General features: G+C 39.8%; 1 protein-coding gene and 1 pseudogene across 2 annotated transcripts in view; one reads left to right on the top strand and one right to left on the bottom strand.

Annotated features, from left to right (window-relative positions):
- The window catches only part of AP3S2 (adaptor related protein complex 3 subunit sigma 2), a 54,716-nt gene that overhangs the window by 1,226 nt on the left and 27,306 nt on the right, over positions 1-26,184 (top strand). The window contains exons 2-4 of one of the 2 annotated variants that reach the window (XM_006745352.3): positions 4,725-4,816; positions 5,208-5,319; positions 24,747-24,818. In XM_006745352.3, coding sequence (XP_006745415.1) covers positions 4,725-4,816; positions 5,208-5,319; positions 24,747-24,818 — 276 coding nt within the window. The remainder of the gene's footprint in view (positions 1-4,724; positions 4,817-5,207; positions 5,320-24,746; positions 24,819-26,184) is intronic. The other variant, XM_081831700.1, reaches the window with a different exon arrangement.
- On the bottom strand, positions 19,721-20,388 carry LOC102740818 (uncharacterized; annotated as a pseudogene).

The following is a 26,184-nucleotide window of genomic DNA, read 5'->3' as shown; positions in this document are numbered from 1 at the left end:
TTGCTTTGGCTAGAAGATCTGGAGAAGTGCTTTCTTGGGCTTATTTTGCTTCATTGCTGGCCGGGACTGCCCAGGCACTGGATACCCTTCCTCCTGTAGAGTTGAAGAAAGTCAGTTTAAAAGCGGGAAGCGATGAGAAATTATAAATGCTACCGCGTGAGGGCTCAATAAATGATAATATAAATTTGAGTTTCCCCAGAAACTCCTCTGGGAGAACACAAACATCATTATTTGTCTCTTGCCCTCCAGCGTTGTATTTCTTCGTGGCAAGGTTTCAAAATGTTACAGACATAGCTGGTGAAACGAAGAGGGTAAAGAGAAAACTCCTGTTCAGGCCTCAGCTCACCTTTTTTACCCTGTGTCTATTGACCTTGTGTTTTTCCTCTTTTTTTTTTTTTTGGTCAAATAGATACGAACAAAATAATTTTACCTTTTTCGTGGAATTTTTTAAGCTAGATTACATTTTATTAAATATTTTGAGATAAAACTTAACATTCAATAGAACCACTCAGTTTGTATTTGCATTTGTGTGTGTGAATTTTTTTTTTTTAGGTGTTATTGAGAAATAAATCACATACATATAGTTCACCTATTTAAAGTATACAGTTCAGTGGATTTTAGTACATTCACAAAGTTGTGGAACCATACCCATGGTCGATTTTAGGACATTTCCATTTCCCCAAAAAGAAGCCCCTATCCATTAGGAATCATTCCCTATTTCCTCCTAACTCCCTCAGCCCTAGGCAACCACTAGTCTACTTTCTGTCTCCCTCAATTTTGCCTATTCTGGACATTTCATATAAATGGTATACAGTATGTGGTCTTTTATGACTGGCTTTTTCCACTTAATATGTTTTTAAGGTTAATCCAGCTTGTAGCATGTGTTAATTCTTCATTCCTCTTTATTGCCGAGTTATATTCCGTTGTGTGGATATACCGTATTTTGATTGTCCATCAGTTGATGTTTCTACCTATGGCTCTTGTGGATAATGCTGCTGTGAACATTCATGTACAAGTTTTTATGTACACATATGTTTTCATTTCTCTAGGTTATAAACCTAGGAGTAGAATTGCTGGGTCATATGGTAACTTTATGGTGACCATTTTGAGGAATTGCCCAACTGTTTTCCAAAGTGGCTGCACTGTTTTACATTCCCATCAGTAATGATAGGAGTTTCAATTTTTCCACCTCCCTATCAAAATTTGTTACTATCTTTTTGACTAGAAACACTTTAGTGGGTATAAAGTGGATTCTCATTATGGTTTTAATTTCCGTTCCCTAATGACTAATGATGTTGAACATCTTTGCATGTCCTTATTGGCCATTTGTAAACCTTCTTTGGAGGATGTAGAATTTTTATAAGAACCATATTAGCTTGTGAGAGAAAGTTACTTTGAAAACCGCAGAGAACCAAAAACTATTGAGGGATTGTTAAAGTCATTGAGGCATGTAAGCAAGTGGTAGTTCACCTTTCTGTTGAAATTAGAAATAAGGGGCGCCTGGGTGGCTCAGATCATGATCCCAGAGTCCCGGGATGGAGCCTTGCCTATGGCTGGCTCACTGCTCCGCGGGGAATCTGCTTCTCCCTCCACCCCTCGTCCTGCTAGTGCGCTCTTTCTCAAATAAATAAATAAAATCTTTCAAAAAGAGAGAAATTAGCTTCACTGTTTCATTACCACTTCCCCTATGACTGCTGCCGCCTCCCCCTAGGGTCAGATAAAAGGCTTTAGTTTGAAAGATGTTTTTATCAGGTTAAAAAGTGCTGATACTTAGCATGTTTTATATTTCCAAGTACACAGAGTTAATCCTTTACACATCCTGGCATCAGTGAGCTTTGTGTCTTTAAATGGAAACCAGGAAAAGAGTAACTGATTGACTCAAACTTACAGTGACTAGTGATTAGCAGGTTTTCTTTTTTCTTTTTTTTATTAAGTTGGTTTATTTTTTTTTAAGGATTTATTTGTTTATTTGACAGAGCGCGCACGGGACAGCACAAGCAGTGGGAGCGGCAGGCAGAGAGAGAAGCAGGCTACCCAAGGAGTAGGGAGCCAGCCAGAGGCAGGGCTCCATCCCTGGATTCTGGGATCACGACCTGAGCTGAAGGCAGATGCTTAACCAACCGAGCCACCCAGGCATCCCATTAGCTGGTTTTCATTGATTGAGTAAATACTGAGAGCCACTGTTTATCCACGTTGAGTCAAAGTTATGAAAAATAATTTCTCCACAGTTACATTTTCCCTGTTTTTTTTGGTCTTTATTTTTACTTTTCTGTTTTTAAGATTTTATTTATTTATTTGACAGAGACACAGCGAGAGAGGGAACACAAGCAGGGGGAGTGGGAGAGGGAGAAGCAGGCTCCCCGCTGAGCAGGGAGCCCGATGCGGGGTCCCAGGACCCTGGGATCACAACCCGAGCCGAAGGCAGACACTTAACGACCGAGCTACCTAGGCGCCCCGTCTTTCTTTTAAATAACTATTTCAAACTAAAATTCAATGCTTTATTATTTTTTTAAAGATTTTATTTATTTATCAGAGAGAGAGTGTGCACAATCAAGGGGAGCGGTAGGCAGAGGGAGAAGCAGGCTCCCCGCTGAGTAAGGAGCCTGATGTAAGACTCCATCCCAGGACCCTGGGATCATGACCTGAGCTGAAGGCAGATGCTTAACCAACTGAGCCACCCAGGTGTCCCAAATTCAGTGCTTTAGAAAGAAGGGATTAACATTACTTGAATCTATTTTCTGACTTTAGGGCAAGTCCAATCTGAATGTTTTCTTTCTTTTTTTTTTAAAGATTTTATTTATTTATTTGAGAGAGAGAGAATGAGAGAGAGCGAGTACATGAGAGGGGGGAGGGTCAGAGGGAGAAGCAGACCCCCTGCCGAGCAAGGAGCCCGATGTGGGACTCGATCCCGGGACTCCAGGATCATGACCTGAACCGAAGGCAGTCGCTTAACCAACTGAGCCACCCAGGCGCCCGAATCTGAATGTTTTCTTAAGCTTTGCTACTCAAAGTATGATCCCCAGGCCAGCAGCATTGGTATCACCTGGAAGCTTTTTAGAAATGCAGTCTCAGGATGTACCCCAAACCTACTAAATCAGAACCTGTATTTTAATAACATTCCCAGGTGATTCATTGCACACTGAGATGTGAGAGCTTTTAATTACTTTTGTCTTAATGATCAGTTTCTTCCTTCCATCATCCTTTTTTTTTTTTTAAGATTTATTTATTTATTTGAGAGAGAGCAGGGGGAGGGGTAGAGAGAGACCATCTCAAGCGGACTCCCGGCTGAGCGCACAGCCCATGGCAGGGCTCAATCCCGCAGCCCCGAGATCATAACCTGAGCTGAAAGCAAGAGTCGGAGGCTTAACTGACTGAGCCACCCAGGTGCCCTCCATCATCCTTTTATTTTTTTTAACCATACTTATGAACCTCCTCTGTATAAACAGTGTGAATTTATAACTCACAGTGTGAGTTATCAAGAGGTATCATTACAGTCGAGCTTTCTTGTGTATGGTAGTGAAAAAAAAGTATAACCGTTGAAAATTCTAATCTGTAAATAGAACTTTTTCTGTCAGTAATACTTTGCTGGTGAGTAACACCCCATCTAATATGTAATGCCATATTACCAGTACAGAAGATGGAAAATTTAGTTTTTAAAAACATGATTACACAATTAAATCTTGACCTCCTTGAAGGGTTAGACCTATTGACATTTGTTATTTACCTTGGCATAGATATTTTCTAGGTGAAGGCAAAATATTCCAGGACTGGCCTTCTAGTTATCTTTGACCTTTTATGAGAGTTTATCAGTTCTCCTTTCCTTGTTTTTTGTTTTTTGGGTTTTTTTTTAAGATTTTATTGATTCAGAGGTGCCTGGGTGGCTCAGTTGGTTAAGCGTCTGCCTTTGGCTCCGGTCATGATCCCTGGATCCTGGGATCAAGTCCCACATCAGGCTTCCTGCTCATCGGGGAGTCTGCTTCTCCCTCTCCCCCTCCCCCCAACTTGTTCTCTCTCTCTCTCTCTCTCTCAAATAAATAAAATCTTTTTTTTAAGATTTTATTTATTTGAGAGAGAGTGTGCGAGCAGGGGGAGGGGCTTAGGGAGAGAGAGAATCTCAAGCAGAACCCACTGTGGGGCTCGATCTCATGACCCTGAGATCATGACCTGAGCTAAAACCAAGAGTCAGACACCAACCAACTGAGTCACCCAGGCTCCCCGCTCCTTTCCTTGGTTATTAACTATAAGGCTTACCTATCAAGACAGTAATGGTTAGTGACTTGATGTCCAGGTAAATATACCCTAGCTTAATTCCTGTAACTGAGTTTTTTTTTTTAAGATTTTATTTATTTATCTGAGAGAGAGAGCATGAGAGAGAGCATGAGAGGGGGGAGGGTCAGAGGGAGAAGCAGACTCCCTGCTGAGCAGGGAGCCCGATGTGGGACTCGATCCTGGGACTCCAGGATCATGACCTGAGCTGAAGCAGTTGCTTAACCAACTGAGCCGCCCAGGCGCCCCGTGTAACTGAGTCTTTCCAATTTTCCATAGATTCCCCTTTTATTTTTCCTTTACTCATCACTTCTTTTTTTCTGGAAACTGGTACCAAATGTTCAGATTGTTTCTTGTTTGGAAGCACTTCTCTCTTTGTTCATCCCCATCCATGGAATGTAGTTTTTCAGACTGCCTCCCCCGCTACTGATTCACTTTTATTTCTTTTATTCCATTAGCCAGAAGAAATTCAACAGCAGATTGTCCGAGAGACCTTCCATCTAGTTCTCAAGCGAGATGACAACATCTGTAACTTCTTGGAAGGTGGAAGGTAAATGATGGGCTTCCATTTTCTCCCTGTGTATCCACTATTGGGTGCCCTTCATCACTCTTGCCTCTTCAGGTAGTACTCAAGTGTCAGGTGGGTACCTGAGCTGCTCACAAAGAGACCCAATTCTGTTTTGGAAGCTGTTGAATGGTTGTGCTTCAGATATTACTCATTTAGATGTTTGGTTCCTGGGAGGGATGGCAGAAGAAAAGGTGAGGTAAAGTGGTTTTAGGCACCTCTTCCAAACTTGGTTGCTGTTCCCCTGGTAAACATGGCCTGTTGTTTGGCCTGTGCTCACCTTTCGGTTGCACCTGTTCTCATTCTTTGGCATAGGGTTTCTCTTTGAAATGTTTAATTAAGATACAGCCATTTAAACGTTTCCCATCTTCCACAGTTTGATTGGTGGCCCTGACTACAAACTGATTTATCGGCACTATGCTACACTCTACTTTGTGTTTTGTGTGGATTCATCAGAGAGTGAACTTGGAATCTTGGACCTCATCCAGGTATGCGTAGTCAGCTAATGATGGCAGCCACTAAAGAGAATTTGCATTGGATTTTTGAGTAACCATCCTGTAGATCTTTTTGTCAGTCTTTTTATTGATACTGGTAAGAGTTGCCAGATGTCCACCATATGGTGCTGTAAGAAAGCTCCTAGCAACCCGTAAAAACTCCTAGAGTTTTCGGACTCATTGGTTTCTACCCAGCCCTTTCACTGCCCTTGGTTTTCATGTACGATTCTGATACCAACTCCGATGTGTGTGCTTCCCCCTCACCACCACCTAGCAGTTAACTCAGTTCTCTGTGGGCAATGACCAGGTGTTCCACAAATGTAACTCAATTCTGACACTATCTACCTGAAGATAGACACCAGTCACAAGTCCAGGTTGGTGTCACTTGTGCTTCCGACTGACTGGCTATGGATTGGAGGTTCCCATGACTTCCTCCTTGGGTTTAATTTGCTAGAGTGGCTCACAGAACTCTATAGAAGAACCATCTTACTATAGAAGGATATAACTCAGGAACAGCGAGATGGCAGAGATTTACAGGGCAAGGAATGGAGAAATGGGGAAAGGGCTTCCATGCCCTTTCCAGTCAGGCCACTCTCCAAAGTCCACCAACCTGGAAGCTCTCCAGACACTGACCTGTTGGGTTTTTCTGGAGATCAGGGGTGGGACTGACAGTTCCAGTCCTCTAAATGCATGGTTGGTTTGCCTGGCAACAAGCCCCCATCTTCGGTGCCTTCTAAAAGTCACCTTATTAACATAAACAGGATACCTTTATCATTTAGGAAATTCCAAATTCCTTTATCACTTAGGAACTCTGTGCCAGAAACAGGAATGAATACCAAATATTTTCTTATTATAAATTACAGTATCATACCATGTTTTGAAATTTTTTTCAACTATTAAGCCAAATGACATTTAAGAATTCATACTTTTTATTTTCACTTGTAATTCTAGCCTAAGACAAAGATACTTGATGTTTTGGTTAGTCTATGCAATCTTAACATAGGTAAACATGATTTTTTTTTAGGATTTTGGAAAATTAGAAATGGCTTACAGATTCTTTTATTTTTTTATTATTATTTATCCATTTGAGAGAGAGAGTGAGTGAGAGAGAGAGAACACAAGCCGGGGGTGAGGGTGGGGGTAGGCAGAGGGAGAAGCAGGCTCCCCACTGAGTAGGGAACCTGACACGGGGCCCCATTTCAGGACTCTGGGCCCATGACCTGAGCCGAAGGCAGACACTTAACTGACTGAGTCACCTAGGTGTCCCGTGGCTTATAGATTTTTTTTTATTGTCTTTATGGAAACTGAGATGTGTAGGGACCCTAGCTTGGGAACCATTAATTTAGTATAATTCTATCATTTTAGATTTTTTTTTAAAGTAATTTCTGCATCCAACATGGGGCTCAAACTCAGAACCCTGACAGCAAGAGTTTCATGCTCTACCGACTGAGCCAGCCAGTGGCCCCTAACATCATTTTATATGTGAAATTTTAGGTAGGCTTCCTTTAAGTGACTTGAATAAGTTTCTTAAGTAGAAAGCACTGAAATAGAAGCTTGCATTAAAACCTAATTAACAATTATAGAAAACTCTCTAGCTACAGAAATATAAATTTTACATTCAGAAAATGATTTAAGATGATTAAAAACTCATACATTATATTCGCGTATTGTACCTAACAGTATATAAATTATCTAAAAAGATTATCTCAAGTTTTTTTTTTAAAGATTTTATTTATTTATTTGACAGAGAGAGACACAGCAAGAGCGGGAACTCAAGCAGGGGGAGTGGGAGAGGGAGAAGCAGACTTCCCGTGGAGCAGGGAGCCTGATGCAGGGCTCGATCCCAGGACCCTGAGATCATGACCGGAGCCAAAGGCAGACGCTTAACGACTGAGCCACCCAGGCGCCCCTCTCTAAGATGATTTAAAAAGCTTTCTTTTTTTTTTTTTTAAGATTTTATTTATTTATTTGAGAGCGAGAGAATGAGAGACAGAGAGCATGAGAGGGAGGAGGGTCAGAGGGAGAAGCAGACTCCCTGCCGAGCAGGGAGCCCGATGCAGGACTCGATCCTGGGACTCCAGGATCATGACCTGAGCTGAAGGCAGTCGCTTAACCAACTGAGCCACCCAGGTGCCCCTTAAAAAGCTTTCTTAAAACACTTGAGTCAGATTGGACATTGAGAGTCAATGTGGCATAATAGAAAGAGTTTAAGATCTAGAATCAGAAAACCAGCATTTGAGTCATGGATCTGCCATCTGAATAGATGTATAGGTTATAGGATTCAGCTGTGACAATGTATTTTATAGTATTGTAGACTATAGAATGCTATAAAAATGTGCATATAATAAGTGTATTAGAAGAAAAAGGAAATAGTGATAATACAGTTTAAAAATTGGAATGCGGTTATTGGAGGAAATGCACTTCACATATCTATGTTGTCAAGATACAAAGAAATTAACCCTGCAATGTAATGGGCGTTTATTAAATAATGGGCATTGGATTTGGGAAGATAGATAAATAGAAGATGAAAATAATAGGAACTAAGGGGTTTGATCTTTGAAAAGACAATGAAATCAATGAATAGTTGGCCTAATATATTGAGGATAAAAGTCAGAAAACATCAACATGTTTTTAGAGGATGATATACGTAATTGTATTACTAATGTATTTGAAATAGCTGACTTCAAAACATAAATACCCAAATTAGATCAACAGCAAGGCACTTAATCCAGTATTAGGATGAAATAAGAAAGGATTAAAAAAACCTGACTCCTTAATAGATTCAGTAGAATTTTTAAGTGTTGAAGTACAATAAAACCTCTGTATTGCGTAAGGTATTTCTTAAACTGAGAATTAAAAAAATCATATTACTTAAGTATATTTTACAGTGTAAATTGGTAGTAATCCAAAAGCCTCTCAAAAAAAAATCTTACTCACATATTGCATATTAGTTTTGGTACAGAATTACTAAAGAAGATCTTAGCCAATAATCACTTGTAGCAAGTCAGGAGACCTGGCTCGTGTTTCTGTCTGTCCTATTAATAAGCAGTGTGGCCTTAAATCATTTACACTTTTCTGGCTCAAGGGTTCTTGTTTTATGTTTTGGCTCTTCAGTGTGTGTGTGTTTCAGTTTATAAGTGTACAAGTTGTTCTTTTCTAGCTCTGAAAGTACTCTCTCAAGACTAGCGCATTCTAGAAGAATTATTCATTGTGTACAAATTGTCTTTATCCCAAGGATGCAAGTCAGTTTAATAAGGGGAAAGTTCTTAGAATCTATTACAGCAGTAAGGAAGATAGTGGAGACTGATAGAATTGCATCAGAGAGAAATGATTTCCAAATTATATTCCTGAAATGCTCTTGAATTGGAATGGGAAGCATTTTTCTTTGATTATTTAGTGCATATTTATTTATCGTAAACTATTTTTGAAGAAATAATACATGTACATGGTTCAAAATTCAAAAGGCAAACCAAGAATATGTAGTGAAAAGTATTTTTCTCCCTCTTTTCTCCAGTACCTAGTTTATTTTTCTAGGAGCAGCAAATTTTAGTTTTATTTATTTATCTTTTCAAGATTTTATTTATTTTTATAGAAACCCTTTTATTTTTTTTAAGATTTTATTTATTTATTTTGAAAGAGAGTATGTGAGCAGGGGGAGGGGCAGAGGGGGAGAAAGAGAAAATCCTAAGCAGACTCCCCACTGAGCGCAGAGCCCATGGCGCATGGGGGGGGGGGCAGGGGGCGGGGAGATGCTCAATGTCACAATCCTGAGATCACGACCTGAGCTGAAACCAAGAGTTGGCCGCTTAACCAACTGAGCCATCCAGGCGCCACTTTATTTTTTTTTTTTAGGTAAACTCTACACCCAGCGTAGGGCTCAAACTTATCCCCAAATCAAGAGTCACACACTCTACTAACTGAGCCCAGGAAATTTTAGTTTTAAAAGCAAGAGCAGGGGCGCCTGGGTGGCTCAGTCATTAAGGGTCTGCCTTCGGCTCAGGTCATGGTCCCAGGGTCCTGGGATCGAGCCCCGCCTCGGGCTCCCTGCTCGGTGGGAAGCCTGCTTCTCCCTCTCCCACTCCCCCTGCTTGTGTTCCTTCTCTCGCTGTGTCTCTCTGTGTCAAATAAATAAATAAAATCTTTAAAAAAATAAATAAAAATAAAAACAAGAGCCAGTGTTATCTCAGGAGAGAAATCTGTAGGCATTCATGAAAACAAGGATGTCCCTTATTATTTACTCTAATTTGAATAAACATTTGTAATGAGTGATAAAAAAAGAAAGGAACAAGTTACATGGTAAAGGAAGAGAGAATTAAGTTTCACCAGAGGATGGCCTGATTATATACCTAGAAAACCTGGAAAAAACAGCAAAAATTATAATAATAAATAAGTAATGAATGATATGAGCAAAATAGCAAAACATGAGATAAATCCATCAAAATTGAATTTTTCATTTCTGTGAAAATAGCTAGAAAAACCATAATTAAAAAAAAAAGCTTCAATAGTGACAAAGGTTATCGAGTGTTTGGAAATTAACTTAGTATGGAATACTTGACATTAATTCCAATAGAATTATGAAATCGTAAAGGAAAAACATAAAGGAATATTTGAAATAAATGGAGCTACAGGCGCTCTCCTTGTTGGGAAAAGTCAAGCCAAGATAATAATAGTAATCAACAAATTAAATGCGAAACCAATTATAAATCCATCAGGAAATCTTATAGAACTTATTGAAGGGAAAATTCATCAGGAAAAATGAATGGCTAACAAATTCAAAAGTATGTTTTGAGGGAAAAAGTTTAGTTAATGGGGGATAGGCTTTACTAGGCTTGCAGATGAAATTATTACCTAGGAAATCCAAAACGGTCACTGGGAAACCATTAGAGCTAATAATAGAGTTCAGTACTGGGACAAGTTTAACAAACTTAAAAGTCAGTAACTTTCCCTTAGCACTAATAAGTTAGGAAATATAATATTTAAAGGGGCCCACTCAAAAGCAAAAAGGTTCATAAGATATCAAGGAATAAATGTAAAAAATATGCAGGATATATATGAAGAAAACTTTCAAACTCTACTGAAAATATGAAAAAGGCAAAATAAATGAATAACACATACCCTTTGCCTGTTGAGAAGACTCATTACAGTGTCCATACTTCCAGATTATAAATTTACTGAAAACCCAATCAGAATCCCTGTAAGATTGTTTTTAAAATTATATTCAGGGGTACCTGGGTGGCTCAGTTGGTTAAGCGTCTGCTTTCGGCTCAGGTCATGATCCCAGGGTCCTGGGATCCAGCCCTGCATCGGGCTCCCTGCTCAGTGGGGAGCCTGCCTCCCTCTCTGCCTCTACCCCTCCACCCCGCTCGTGCTTTCTCTCTCGCTCTCTGGCTGCGCTCTCTCAAATAAATAAATAAAAATCTTTTTTTTTTTTTTAAGATTTTATTTATTTGACAGAGGGAGAGACAGCGAGAGAGGGAACACAAGTAGGGGGAGTGAGAGAGGAAGAAGCAGGCTTCCTGCAGAGCAGGGAGCCTGATGCGGGGCTTGATCCCAGGACCCTGGGACCATGACCCGAGCCAAAGGCAGACGCTTAACGACTGAGCCACCCAGGTGCCCCAAAATAAAAATCTTAAAAAAAAAATTATATTTATTGTGAAACCTGTATATACAAAAAAAAAATCTAAACATGTCAATACAGTTTCAAGAATGCCAGTAAAATGAAGCTATCACCCAGATTAAGAAACAGTACATTACTAGTTCCGTAAAGCTCGTGTATACTGTTCCTCACTTCCATCCGCTCATTCATTGCATCCCTCTTCAGACTTTTATGTTGGTCTTCCCTTTGCTTCTCTTTATTTTTACCATGTGATGTATATTCCCTAACTGGTACTTATCTTAGTTTGGAAAATCTGAGTGGCAAGCACAAAAATTAGTTGTGTAAGGAAAGGATAACTTGCCACTTTTAGATGAAGGCTCCCAACGGAAGATGAGCTGAGCAGAGTGGCTGTGTCATGGTCTGGCTTCAGCGTCCCTGAGAGTATACCTGAGCTCCTTCTGGGGACATCTGAGGGCAAGGTCATGTGAGTGCATCGGGAGAAACAGCTCACCATAGGTGGGGCATCAGGCTCTTGCTGTCTAGCAGAAACATGTCAGGAGGAATGGACCGCTCATTTTCTTTTTCAGCTTGTCCTGACCATACCCCTGGTTTTCAAGAGTAAGTCAAAGCACATTTCAGTGGGAGTAAAACGAGTGTCCTCGGCTAATCCAGGCAGCAGAGCAGTAGAAGAGATATTAGATTGTTTCCATTTTCCTTTTTTTTTTTTTTAAGTAACACAAATAAAACTACTCTATGTCTTTATGCAGACTCTTGGGCCTATTCACACCCGAGTGAAAGAGATGAATATTGCTAATTATAATGCACGTAGCTAGGTAGATATTTAGGAAAGCTATATTAATGTACAGTGGCTCCAGGACTGTTTGAGTTCATGTTTCTTCCTAGCTCCAACATTGAAATATGTCATTTTTAATCTCTACTCAGAGGTAGAGTGGTGCCTCACAACTGTCTGAATTTTTACTTTTATTAATTGTGCCTACTTTTTCCATGTGTAGGTTTACATTGTTCTTTTCAGATATACCTTTTATAATATAATTGAACCACTTGTCTGGTAAAGTCTAGATCCTGGTTTATAGTTTTATATTTCATCTATTCTATGATGCACATTTCCCCACACTTTAGTAACTCCTACATCAGGATGTATATTACAATAGATGAAATCTTACAATTATAATTGATAGCATTTTCTTCTTAGCACAGTAAGTGTTTTCTCTTATAATCAATGGAAAAGTAATTCTCTGTATTTTTTAGTTTATTTTAAAACTAAGTTATTTTTTTCTAAACTATTAAGTTGTAAATAATCCATTTTACTTCCCCTTATTAAAGAAACTGTAATGTATAAGGTTTAGAGTAAAATCCAAACTCCCTGTCAGTCTCCCTGTCTGTCATGATCTGGCTCCTTTGTCTTTCTCTGTTTGAGCTCATCATATTCTCGCTCACCTCCAGGATACTCTAGCCATTTCCACCTTCTTTCTGTTCCTCAGACACAAGGACATTTTTGCTTCAGGGTCTTTGCGCTTGTTCAGTGCACTAGAATGCCTTTGCTCAAGTTCTTTTCCTCTTTAGCTCTTCAAATGACTGGCTTCTTTATCATTCATGACTCGGCTCAAATGTTGATCCTCCAAGACTTTCATGAAGGCCTGTCTGAAGTAACCTCCATCCCATCATCCTGCTCATTTCCTTCAGAGCACTTATGACAATAGAAAAGATCTTGTTTATATGCCTTGTTCTTCCCACACCCGGAACATAAGCCTGGCAAGAGCATGACTTGTTGACCGAGGCAGCCCCAGGGTAGAATGTCTAGCATGCGGGAACCACTCACTGAATATTGGTTGAATAAACATAATACATAGTGAGGTTTAGTTTTTACTCATTCTGTTCCACTGAGTTGTGTTTCTCTTTATGCATGAGTTTCACACTGTCTTATTTATTGTTGTTAATGTAGGTTTATATACTCAGTAAGACCAGTTACTCCCCTTGGGTGCAGTTCTTTTTCAATATATTCTCTGATATTTATAACCATTTGTTCAGCTGTATACATTCTTGAATAATTTGTAATGGTCCCAAAAGTCTCTGTTGGATTTATACTTAGAAATGAATTAAAAACAGCATTTCCTCCCATTTATTCATTTCTTCTTTCAGATCTTATGTTAGTTTTGTTGTTTTTTTTTTTTCAAAGGAGGTCCTAATACCTTATGGTTTATTTTGAAATTTTAAGATATTAAGCTTTTATTCATCATTATATTTGCAGATATTTCTTATAATTACACAACCTTCCCTTTAATTCTCAGTTTAATTTACAAGTTCACTATTCACTGAGACTCTCTACTTTATGCTTATCTCCTCTTCTTCAGTAGTTGTGTTTGTCTTCTTATCACTGTTGTTTCCAATTAAAAAATATATGTATTATTAAGCTTTTAGCACAAAGGTTTATTTAAATCTCTTTAACACAAGATTTATTTCAATATATGTTGAGATATGGAGCTGAGTTACTTTTTCTCCATACCATTATCCAGTTTCTCCAAATTATTCAGTCTCCTGTCATTTTACTACCGCTAGTTTAAACTTAAATTTCTATATAAATTTAGCCTATTTCTGGAATTTCAAGGATATTATTTTGGGTTTTTAAAATTATACAAGTAGAAAAAATATTTAAAAAGTCATATAAATAGTATATGAATATATTCTTTTTAAGTTTATTAAGTGAAATGGAGAAGTCCTTCCCTTAGCATTCATTTCCTTCTCTCTCATACACCACTCTCCTTTCTAGAGGTGACCACTATTAAGTCTTAATGCGTGTATACACACACACACACACACACATCATATGCATTTACTTTTTTTTTTTAAGATTTTATTTATTTATTTGATAGAGGGAGAGCACAAGCAGGGGGAGCGGCAGGCAGAGGGAGAGGGAGAAGCAGGTTCCCCACTAAGGAAGGAGCCCGGCGTGGGGCTCGATCCCAGGACTCTGGGATCATGACCTGCGCCGAAGGCAGCTGCTTAACCACTGATCCACCCAGGCGCCCCGTATGCATTTACTTTTTAAAATAAAAAGTAGTCACACCATATACATAGTTCTGTGACTTGCTTTTTTATCACTTAATAATAAGTCTTGGAGCTTTTTCCATTTCATATATTCTTTTTAGTGAAGAATGATTTTATAAAAATATAAATGATATGCTGTAATCTTTTATTCAGTACCCAGCTTCTCAGTGTTTCCAACAGCACTGCAGTGCTCCCCTGCACGTGGTCTGTATGCTCGTGTGGTCGTTTCTTTAGGATAAATTCCTATCATTGGAATTGCTGCTTTGATTAAAAGATGTGTGCTTTTTAAATTGATAGGTATTGCCGCCAGATTATCTCCCCAAAAAGACCTGTTTCCCAATAACTTCACCAACTTTCAGTATTAAGAATATTTCCAAATGTTTGCCAATCTGATGGGTGAAAACAGAAATTCATCAATGCCCCTGAATATTGCTTAAGTTGCGTGGCTCTCAGTGTTTACTGGTCATTTATATTTGAAAATATCTGACCATAGCATTTGTTCACTTTTCTCATGGCTATTTGTTCTATTCATTTGTAAGGGTTGCATTTTTTCTTAACTATATGGATATCAATCCTTTTTCTGTTATATTTATTGCAAATAGGGGCGCCTGGGTGGCTCAGTCGTTAAGCGTCTGCCTTCGGCTCAGGTCATGATCCCAGGATCCTGGGATCGAGCCCCGCATCGGGCTCCCTGCTCTGCGGGAGGCCTGCTTCTCCCTCTCCCCTCCCTCTGCTTGTGTTCCCTCTCGCTGTGTCTCTGTCAAATAAATAAAATCTTAAAAAAAAAAAAAAATACTGTATTTATTGCAAATATTTTCTCCTAGTCCATTTGTCTTTTAACTTTAGGTAGTTACATCCGTTGATATTTTTCCTGATAGCTCCAAGCTATAAAAATGTTGTCCAGGGCGCCTGGGTGGCTCAGATGGTTAAGCGTCTGCCTTTGGCTCAGATCTTGATCTGAGGGTGCTGGGATCGAGTCCCGCATCGGGCTCCCTGCTCCTTGGGAGCCTGCTTCTCCCTCTGCCTCTCTCTCTCTGTCTCTCATGAATAAATAAATAAAATCTTTAAAAAAAAAAATGTTCAGTATTGCAGTTCCTTTATTTTTCTTTTGAGAAAGCCATTTTTTAAAATTTCCTCATACATATGTGTGTATATATACATAGTTTTTTAGGCTCAGTAAACTGTATTGATTGATGACACATAAAGATAATCCTTATTTATTCTCCTTATTCTTCAGCTTTTTTTTACATTTAAAAAAATTTCCAGTATAATTAACATACAGTGTTATATTAGCTTCTGGTGTACAATATAGTGATTCAGCAATTCTGTACATTACTCAGTGTTTGTCACTCTAATTGTACTCTTAATCCCCATCACCTGTTTCACCCATCCCCCCTCCCACCTCTCCTCCGGTAACAACCAGTTTATTCTTTGTATTTAAGAGTCTGGTTTTTTGGTTTGTTTCTTTTTTGGTTTGTCCAATTTGTTCAGTTTCTTAAATTCCACATGAATGAAATCGTAAAATATTTGTCCTTCTCCAACTGACTTGTTTCACTTAGCGTAATACTCTGTATCTACCCATGTTGTTGGAAGTGGTAAGAATTCATTCGTTTTTATGGCTGAGTAATATTCTGTGTGTGTGTGTGTGTGTGTGTACTCACACCACATCTTTATCCATTCATCTATCTGTGGATACCTTGGTTGCTTCCATACTGTGGCTATTGTAAATAATGCTGCAATAAACATATGGTGCATATACCTTTTTGAATTAGTGTTTTCATATTCTTTGGGTAAGTACCCAGGAGTGGAATTACTGGATCATATGGTAATTCTATTCTTAGTTTTTTGAGGAACCTCCACACTGTTTTCCAGAGTGGCTGTACCAGTTTGCATTCCCACCAACAGTACACAAGGGTTCCTTTCTCCACATCCTTGCCAACACTTGTTTTTTGTGTTTTTGACTTTAGCCATTCTGACAGGTGTGAGGTGATACCTCCTTGTGGTTTTGATTTGCATTTCCCTGATGATGAGTGATGTTGAGCATCTTTTCGTGTGCCTATTGGCCATCTGTATATCTTCTTTGGAGAAATATCTGTTCGTGTCTTCTGCCCTTTTTTAACTGGATTATTATTATTATTTATCTTTTTTTTTTTGGTGTTGTTTAAGTTCTTTATGTATTTTGGATACTAACTTCTTATTGGATATGTCATTTGCAAATAACTTCTCCCATTTTGTAGGTTGTCTTTTTACTTTGTTGATTGTTTCTTTTGCTATGCAGAAGCTTTTTATTGTAAAGTCTTTCCAGTAGTTTATTTTCGCTTTCGCTTCACTTACCTCAGGGAACCTGTCTAGAAAAATGTTACTATGGTAAGTGTCAGAGAGATTACTGCCTATGCTCTCTTCTAGGATTTTTATGGTTTACAGTCTCACATTTAGGTCTTTAATCCATTTCGAGTTTATTTTTGTATATAAGAAAGTGGTCCAGTTTTGGGGCGCCTGGGTGGCTCAGTTGGTTAAGCGACTGCCTTCAGCTCAGGTCATGATCCTGGAGTCCCGGGATCGAGTCCCGCATCGGGCTCCCTGCTCGGCAGGGAGTCTGCTTCTCCCTCTGACCCTCCCCACTCTCATGTGCTCTCTCTCAGTCTCTCTCTCTCAAATAAATAAATAAAATCTTTAAAAAAAAAAAAAAGAAAGTGGTCCAGTTTCATTCTTTTGCATGGAGCTGTCTAGTTTTCCCAACAGCATTTGTTGAAGAGACTGTTTTTTTTCCCATTGCATATTCTTGCCTCCTTTGTCAGAGATTAATTGACCATATAATCGTGGGTGGGCTTATTTCTGGGCTCTCTATTCTGTTCCATTGATCTGTGTGTCTGTTTTTGTGCCAGTACCATACTGTTTTGATTACTATAGCTTTGTACTGTATCTTGAAATCTGGGATTGTGAGACTTCCTGTTTTGTTCTTTTCCAAGATTGCTTTGGCTATTTGAGTTTTTTTGTAGTTCCATACAAATTTTAGAATTGTTTGTGTTCTAATTCTGTGAAAATGCTGTTGGTGTTTTGATGGGGATTGCATTAAATGTGTGGATTGCTTTGGGTGGTATGGCCATTTTAACAGTATTTGTTCTCCTGAGAAAACCATTTTTATCACCATCACCACCCAGTTTATCTGTGCTGGATATGTAGCAAATGGCCAGATTGTCTAAAGAACATCTGCATAACATTTCCTTCATGTTTCAAGAGATGAAAATAACTGCAAAAAGGTAAGTACCAAAGTACACAAGATGACACAGATAATCCATGTATGAAATTTTATCCCACCTGCAGCTTTTATATATTTGAAAAGTAGAATTCATGAAATAAAAAATTTGTCCTGTAAAGTTTAATGGAAGGAGATTTAGCCTGATTACAACACTAACACCAGTGTCACTGATTTGATTTTTATTTATTTTTGTTTAAGGTTTTATTTGTTTGTCAGAGGGAGAGAGAGAGAAAGCACAAGCAGGGGGAGTGGCAGGCAAAGGGAGAAGCAAGCTTCCTGCTGAGCAAGGAGCCCAATGTGGGACTCGATCCCAGGACCCTGAGATTATGACCTGAGCCAAAGGTAGACACTCAGTGGACTGAACCACCCAAGTGTCCCTGATTTGATTTTTCTAAAAAATGATCCCCCAGCTTTATTGGGATATAATTGATGTATATAGTATTGCATAAGTTTAAAGCGTACAGTCCTGTTGATTTGATGCACTTATATATTGCAAAATGATTACCACTGAGCATTGGCTAACGCCTCTTATTGCATCACATAATTAGCCATTTCTGTTTTTGTAGTGAGAATCATATTTTTTCAATAAATTACAGTGTGATACCCACACAAGTTGGAATGCTAGCCCTCTGGTGAACAAGGACCTGATCAGAACAAGAAGTCTTTAAAGTCCCAAACTTTATAAGTGTGATCTTTTTCAAACTGAATCCATTCCTTGCATTATGTGTGGGTTTATGATCTTGCCATTTCATAGTGAGCATCTAGATTTCCAAATACAGTTGACCCTTGGACTGCACTAGGTCCACTTATACATAGATTTTTTCCAGTAAATACAGTATAGTACTGTATGTGTATTTTCCTTATGACCTTCTTAATAACATTTTTTTCTTTAGCTTACTTTATTGTAATAATACAGTGTATAATACATATAACATGCAATATTTATGTTGATTGATTATGTTATTGGTAAGGCTTCCAGCTCCTAGTAGTAGGCTATTAGTAGTTAAGTTTTGGGGGAGTCAAGTTATAGACGGATTTTTTGATTGTGTGGGAAGTGGGGGAGGGTCAGCACTCCTAATCCCCATGTTCTAGAGTCATCTGTACTTCTTCCTGTTGCTTAGTCTTGGAACTTCCTTCATCAGCTGAACTAGATCCATCTTCGTCTTCACTTGTAATATCACTTAATTTTCTAAGTTTGACGTTTTGGTTCTTGTTTTCAAAATTCAGTTTAATGCCATATTTAAGCAGGCTGGGATTTGTCCCCTTCTTTCTTGCCTTGCTGAAGCGCCTTCCTTTTTTCTCTTGTTCAGCAGGTTTTACTGGATTCACAACTGCGGGGTTGTAATAGCTGGATAAGACTATTCTCATCTCTGCCAAAGTATTAATTTGGGCTAACACCTGAGCCATAGCTGTCTGAGGTGTCAGAGTAGTCCCCCCCTTTTTTTTTTTTAAAGATTTATTTATTTATTTATTTATTAGAGAGTGAGCGAGAGAGAAACAGCATGAGAGGGGAGAGGGTCAGAGGGAGAAGCAGGCTCCCCGCTGAGCCGGGAGCCCGATGTGGGACTCGATCCCAGGACCCTGGGATCATGACCCGAGCCGAAGGCTGTCACTTAACCAACTGAGCCACCCAGGCGCCCCAGAGTAGTCCCCCTTTATGCACAGCTTCACTTTTCCCTGGTTTCAGTTACCCGGATCAGCCACGACCCAGAGGCATGTCCTTCTGATTTATCAGAGGGTCAGTAGTACCCTAATGCTACATCACAGTGCGTTCGCCACTCACCTCACTTCGTCTCGCCATGCAGGCATGTTATCTTTTTTCATCACAAGAAGGGTGAGTACAGAACAGTAAGATATTGAGAGAGAGAGACCACATTTATTTAACTTTTATTATAATATATTGTTAGAATTTTTTTTTTTAAAGATTTTATTTATTTGGCAGAGAGAGACACAGTGAGAGAGGGAACACAAGCAGGGGGAGTGGGAGAGGGAAAAGCAGGCTTCCTGCCGAGCAGGGAGCCCGATGCAGGGCTGGATCCCAGGACCCTGGGATCATGACCTGAGCCGAAGGCAGACGCTTAATGACTGAGCCACCCAGGCGCCCCTAAATGTTGTATTTTTATTATTGTTGATCTCTTAGTGGGCCTCATAAACTAAACCATCATAAGTGTGTGCGTATAGGACATAGTCTGTACATGGTTGGGTAATACCCGTGGTTTTAGCACCCACAGGGGCCTTGGGGTGCACCCCACGGACAAGGGGAGCTCGCTGCACTGCCCACAGGGCCGCAGCAGTGAGGACAGAGCCTCCCGTAGCTGCGGCTATTTCTTGTTTTTGTTTTCTTTTTTTTTTTTTTAAGATTTTATTTATTTATTTGACAGAGAGAGTGAGAGAGCATAGTAGAGGGAGAGGGAGAAGCAGGCTCCCCGCCAAGCAGGGAGCCTGATGTGGGGCTCAATCCCAGGACCCTGGGATCATGACCTGAGCCGAAGGCAGATGCTTAAACCATCTGAGCCACCCAGGTGCCCCTTGTTTTTGTTTTCAACAATTTCCTCTTCTTGCTGTTCTTGTAATTTCCAGCGTCTGCCCTTTCCAGCCCCCTAGCTAAAGCTTTTTGTGCACCCATTGCTATTTCTGCCTCTGAAGAGAGGTAGCCTAGGAGTGTGGCTTAAACTTTTGTTAACTCTTCTTGGTTTGTCCATTGTCTTCTTTATATCTTGACGTCTCATCTGGTACTGCTCCTCCTTCTACCCCTGTGCCTGTTGGTGTTGAGCAGGAACTAGATCTGATCTACAGTGCTTCCCCTGCTTCTGGATCATGGTTTCTTCCTCTCTCTGCTTCTAGATTATGACTTCTGGATCTGTTCCTGGATCGAGACATTTCCACTCCCCGATTCTACTGTGATGATGCCTTTAGTGAGACTTAGGTCTTGAGTGAATTCTGCCTCTTGATGACTTACTTTCTTGTGTTTGTGTCTGTCCTCACCATTTTCAGATGAATTTAATCTCTCCTTTACTTCATAAGAAGAATGTTCTTTGTCAATATGTTCCTCAAATTTGTATTTCTTAGAGGATTTATTTTTAGATTCATGTCTTATTATTTTGCTATCTGCACCTGTAGCTTCTTCAGTTTCTTCACGCATTAGCATACTCTTTGCTTCTGCTCTGGCTCCTGCATGTTATTCCTACATTATCTGACTTTCATGTTCTTTTGATCTTGATCACCATCTTGAATGATGATATCGTGAGGCTCTAGGAGAAACAGATACATCTGACTGCTCTTTTTTGATCTTTATCTGGGGATATCTTTTCTGGAGCTATTCCATCTCATTCTGTATTACTGGTCTATTTGAGAACCCAATTGTTATGGGGTAGATTGGGTCCCCTCAAATTTATATGTTGAGGCCCTAACCCCCAGTGTGACTGTATTTAGAGATGGGTGCTTTTAAGGATGTTATTATGGTTAAATGAGGTCATAAGCTTGGGGCTCTGATCCCATACAACTCATGTTGTTATAAGACAGGAAGAGATACTAAAGATTTCTCTCTCTCCATGTGCACAAACCAAAGAAAGTCCCATCAAAGACACAGCGAGAAGGTGGCTGTCTGTGAGCTAGGAGGAGAGCCCTCATCAGGAACCAATCCTACCAGACCTTAATCTGGGATCACTAGCCTCCAACACTGAGAAAATAAATTTCTGTTGTTTAAGCCACACAGCCTGTGGTATTTTGTTATGGCAGCCCAAGACGACTACTACACTAATCTTAATTTCATTAACCCTCTTTAATAAAAACAGCCCCTTGGCACAGTGCTGCTGAGAAATATGGTCTCCCTTTCCTCACATATGCTCTGGGCATCTTACTCCAGAGTCCTGGCTGCTGGGGCAGCGCTTTTAACAATACCAGCCACCCAGAAGCTTCCCACAGACTGACCAAGAGACCTGAGTGGCACAAAGGAGATCTGCCATTGCTTTTTTAGTTTGTTTTTTACACTTAGCTCAGTAATACCTGTAAGGTATTTTATGTCTGTATTGGGATAGGCAACTATCTTTAATTTTTCCCCTGAAGGATAGCCATTTGTCCCAGCACTGTCAACTAGTACAGCTTTTCCCCACCAATTCAAAATACCACCTTTGTCAAAAATTGTATTTTCTTTGCATGAGAGGCCCCATGTACGATGAAGTGCCCCCAAACCTTGTAGGGCAGGGAAGAGGAGGGGCACGTGCTGTAGAGGGAGAGGAAGAGGATTTGGTGGTGCCACCCACTGGAGGCTACGTGAATGTGGCGCTGGGCATGGAGGCAGCCTGGTGACAGGAGGCTCCAGTGACTCTTTCACAGACTGTTATGGCTTTCATGGTTTTGGTCTTCCTAGATTACATCTAAAAATACTACACACAAAATCAACTTTTTAATTTTCTCAAGCTTCAAAACCCAGAGTGCCCATGATGTGTCCCCGTGCTTCACTGGAGTGGCTTTTCAGCGTAGTTTGTCTGAAATTCCTGGACTACAGAATTCAAGACGATGGTAGATTTTATCATGATTTGCTTTTGAATTTGGTCTATGGAGGTTCACAATAAGTGGAAAATAATTTCAGAGAATTCATTTTTGTTGAGAATTGCATAGAATTTTAGAGCCAGCATTGTTCAGCATTAAGGCAGAAGCCCACCTTTGCTTTTTATGGAAGGTATTGCTTTAAGAGATCGATATGATGCATTTTAATCTACCTCTGTCTTAATTTATGGCAGGTTTTGTATGAATTTTAACCTTTTAACAAATTTCCAAAACTGGATTATGCCTTTGACAATAATTAAAATGATTTACCACATCTGGGAGGGGGAGAGGAATGTATTTTCTTATACACATGTGTATGTTTCAGTATTTTATTTATTTATTAAAGATTTTACTCATTTGAGAGAGAGAGAGAGAGAGCACTAGCAGGGGGAGGGGCAGAGGCAGAGGGAGAAGCAGGCTCCCCGCTGAGCAGGGACGATCCCAGGACCCCGGGACCATGACCCAAACTGAAGACAGATACTTAACTGACTGAGCCACCCAGGTACCCTGTTTCAGTATTTTATATCCTGTCCCATTGATCCATACTTGTATTTCTATCTTAGTATTTTACTATTTTAATGACCAAGGCTTTGCAATGAATTTTGATGCCTAGTCATTCCTTATTAACATTGTTTTTCTAAACATTCTTGGCAGAGTATTTTCACGGTTTATTTTCTGTTAAGAACTTTGTTAGTTTTTTGTTTTTTTTTTAAGTCCTGTTGGGAACTTCCACACTTCTAAGTTCATTTTTTTTCCTTTAAAACTAGAGGCCACACACACACATACGCACGCGCGCACACACTCACGCACGCACACAGAACAGGAGAGGAAACAATAGCAAGGAACTTTTTGAAAGGAGGAAAGAATATGGTAATTGACTTGGCAAGGCCAAGGGAGCCACATCCTGGGCCAGCAGTAGAGAAGGCTGACAGCCACGCTGCTTCACTGCACGTAAGCCTCACGAGGCTCAGAGCTGGCAGCACAGCCCCTGTGTGTGGTGTGGAGTTGGGCAGGGAAAGCTGCCTGAGCAGCAGTTAGCTCCCTAAGTCCTTTCCCCAGGCCCGGGTCTCTGGTTTGGGGGACACCAGACATGGTTGATGGTGCACGGCAAGAGGATCAGTGAACGTGTGCCTTGTGAATGTTGTATACTGACTTCCTAGCCCTTTGCCACCACTCTGCTCCCAAATTTCGGGTAGCTCGTCTTTTCATCTTCAGGCTGGAGATTGTAAAATTTCTCTGGGAAATTTGAGCAATCTGAGGGGAAGGAATAAAAAAGCCTAAAGGGATGAAGGGGAGGATCCCCAGCAAATAGCTAGGGTTGCAGAGCTTCCAGTCAGCTTTTGATTCTTAGGACTAAAAAAACAAGGCTAATCAGTAATCTGAGGAAAGCCTCTAACATGGAAGGTGAAGACTAAAATGAACAAACCGGAAAAAGCAATGTAGAGGAAATAGAGACCATAAAAGAAAGGACAACAGTAAAACAAACGCCTGTCTTCAAACCACAGGGAAGTAAAACAAAAAAGACGGTCTGCTAAATAAAAAAGAAAGATGGAACAAAATGTTCTCTTAGAAATTAAAGACCTGAGAGAAAACTGGAAGGGAAAGGATAAGAAAATGAGGAGGTCTAGTACCTCAGCTGCTAATTCCAGTTATCAGCAGATACAAATCAGCAGAAGCAGCTCCAAAAAGAAAGACTAGAGACAGGAAAAGGGGGAAATTCTCAACCAAATTATTTGATAAAATTTTCCCAAACTGAAGGACTTGAGTTGCTAGATTGTAAGGGCTCACCAAGTGCCCAGGGATTGAAAATAAGCCCCTATTCAAGTATGTTATCCTTATAGAAAAAAATTCAGCCACTGATAAAAATGTAAAGAGTTATAGATAGTGCTGTTATGAAATTATGTTGGTTTTTTTGGCATATATATGTATATACATATATATATAAATTTCTGTTGGGTATGTACCTAGGAGTAGAATTGCTGAAACAATAAAATAACAATAAATAATAAATAATATAAATAATGTCAAAGAGTTTTCCAAAGTAGCTAGAAATATGATTTCCATTTCTATTAGTTTATAGCCAGTCAAAAGCTGAAAACAACTCAAGTGTCCCATCTGTAGGAGAATGCATAAATATTTCTATGAAATACTATCCAGTAGTGAATATGAACAAGCTTTTATGACATGCAGCAGCATGGAGGAATTCACCAGCACTGTTAAATGAAAGAAGTCAGACCAAAGGAATACATGTTGTATGATGTCACCTATGTAAATTCACAGACAGGAAGAACTAAACTGAGATGATAGAACTCAGGATGGTGGCTACCTTTGGAGAGGGTGTTTTGTCTGAAGGGGCATGAAGAGAGCATCTAGGAGCTGGGAGGATTCCATTGCAGTATTTGGGTGGCGGTTGATTATGTGATGTGTTCATTCTGAAAATTCATTAAGCTGTACTCATCATTTGTCTGCTTTTCTGTTTAAATGTTATATTAAGTTAAAAACTTAAAATTGTGAGTATGTTAAGTGATTCATGGAAAGGTGTTTTGAAGTTAATGTTAACTGGAATTAGCAGGACAAAACTATGATAACACCGTAATAGTAAAAATTTTTTGTACGGGTATACATGGAGGCTTGTGGAAAGGACTGCAGTAGTTGGTATTTCAGTTTGTTATTTTTCTATGTAAATTAGCACCTTGTAAAGGGGGAAGAAAAGCCCATGTGTCTGCTGCTGGTTGTATTGCTATACTAAAAACAAGATTGTCCTGTCCTAGACTGTGCCCTCTAAATTGGGATAGGTAGGGTGATTGCCTGAAGCTGGTAGTTTTTTGGTTTGTTTTGAGATTTATCATAAGGTAAGTAGTATTGTGACTGCCCCTCTTTACTTTCAAATGTGACATTTATGAAGATGTGAATATGTTTCTATTTCTTGATCTGTTTTTTCTTGTTTCCTAGGTTTTTGTGGAGACCCTGGATAAGTGTTTTGAAAATGTTTGTGAATTGGATTTGATCTTCCATATGGATAAGGTACCTTCTCTCCCTAACCAGGGTTACTAGAAAATTAAAAGCCTAGGATAGTTCTATCCACCTCTACACCTTTATGTTCTTTCTTGTGGCTTTTTACTCTGGGGGTAGTCCCAGACGTGTTTCATTCAATAACTTAAGTTTAATAGTTTGGGGAGTGTTTTGCTAAGATCTGTTACCAGTTTTAACACAACATGAGATTACTAGACCTATGTCATGGTTCATCTCTTTACAGACAGACTTCTTGGTAGAGAGCAGTGATGTCACTATAATGACTGGCTGCCACACCAATGGCGAGAGAAATTGTTTGATGTTGATTGTAAAGTGAGTTCCCTTGGCATAATCCAGTGACAGTGAAGCTTTGGAAGAATCATGACACAGGGTCTTTGACCTAGCTAGTTACTCCCAAGGAGTAACACAGTGACTCAGACATTTATAACAGAGTTTGAGGTTAGGTGATATTCTGTAGGGAAGCTGATGTCAGGCAGAATTGAAGTGGTACAAAGTACATGTTCTCAGATTTGTGCTGCTAGCATCACTTTGACATGGCCTATGTCCCCATGTGCCGAGTTAAAGGTGGGAGATAGCTAACAAGGGGATAGGAGCTGTCTCATGTATTTTATCCACCTGGGCTCATGCTGTATCCAGTGCTGTTCACCTTAGGTGTGTTTGCTCCCGGTTTTCTTCAGCTGATTGTTGTCACCATGCTCCATGGCCCTTGGAGAGAGCGAATGATTTTTTAGGAGACAACGACTCATTGCTAAGCCATGATCCTTTATTACTCTATTTTCATGCCAACGAGGTAGTTGTTTTTAGATCCATCATTGCTAGCATTGCCATCTAGAGAACTTTCTTGTCATTTTTCAATAGGATCTTCAGTCTCTGTTAACTCTCCTGAGATTCTCAGATGACACTCTCTGGGCGAATGCAGTGAGTGCGTTCTTAAGGTTGGATGTTGGAATGAGTGAAGTTTTCTCTCTCAACACCTAGCTTGGCATTAAGACTCCCTGAGCATCCTGGCACAAGAGAATCACAGAAGCCCATTCTTGCCAGAGATACTTGCCTTGGGGCTCCCTGATAGGCCCAAGGCATCCAGAGCTCGTTGGTGCTTTTGAAGTGGTCACTCTCCCTTTTCATATGAAAGAATCTTAGAAGCTTCAGAGACCTCTTTGCCTCCTCTTCGTAAGCATTTAGAGTTGCTTTAAGCATGTCAGTTGGTCAAGGCGCTATCTTGTAGTTTCCTTTAAGGTGAGCCATAGGTCAAACCCGGTGTCCCTCCCTGCTAGTGACGGTGGCTTTAAAAGGAAGTAAAAAGCCATCAAAATGTTGTTCTTTCTCCTGTGTCTTATCTTTAAATAAGTTCCATAAA

Source organism: Leptonychotes weddellii, chromosome 9 (assembly GCF_054177405.1).
Source record: "Leptonychotes weddellii isolate Sample4059 chromosome 9, ASM5417740v2, whole genome shotgun sequence".
NCBI classification, from domain to species: Eukaryota; Metazoa; Chordata; class Mammalia; order Carnivora; family Phocidae; genus Leptonychotes; species Leptonychotes weddellii.
The sequence above is the reverse complement of the archived record's forward strand: the minus strand, read 5'-3'. Positions and strand labels throughout refer to the sequence as shown.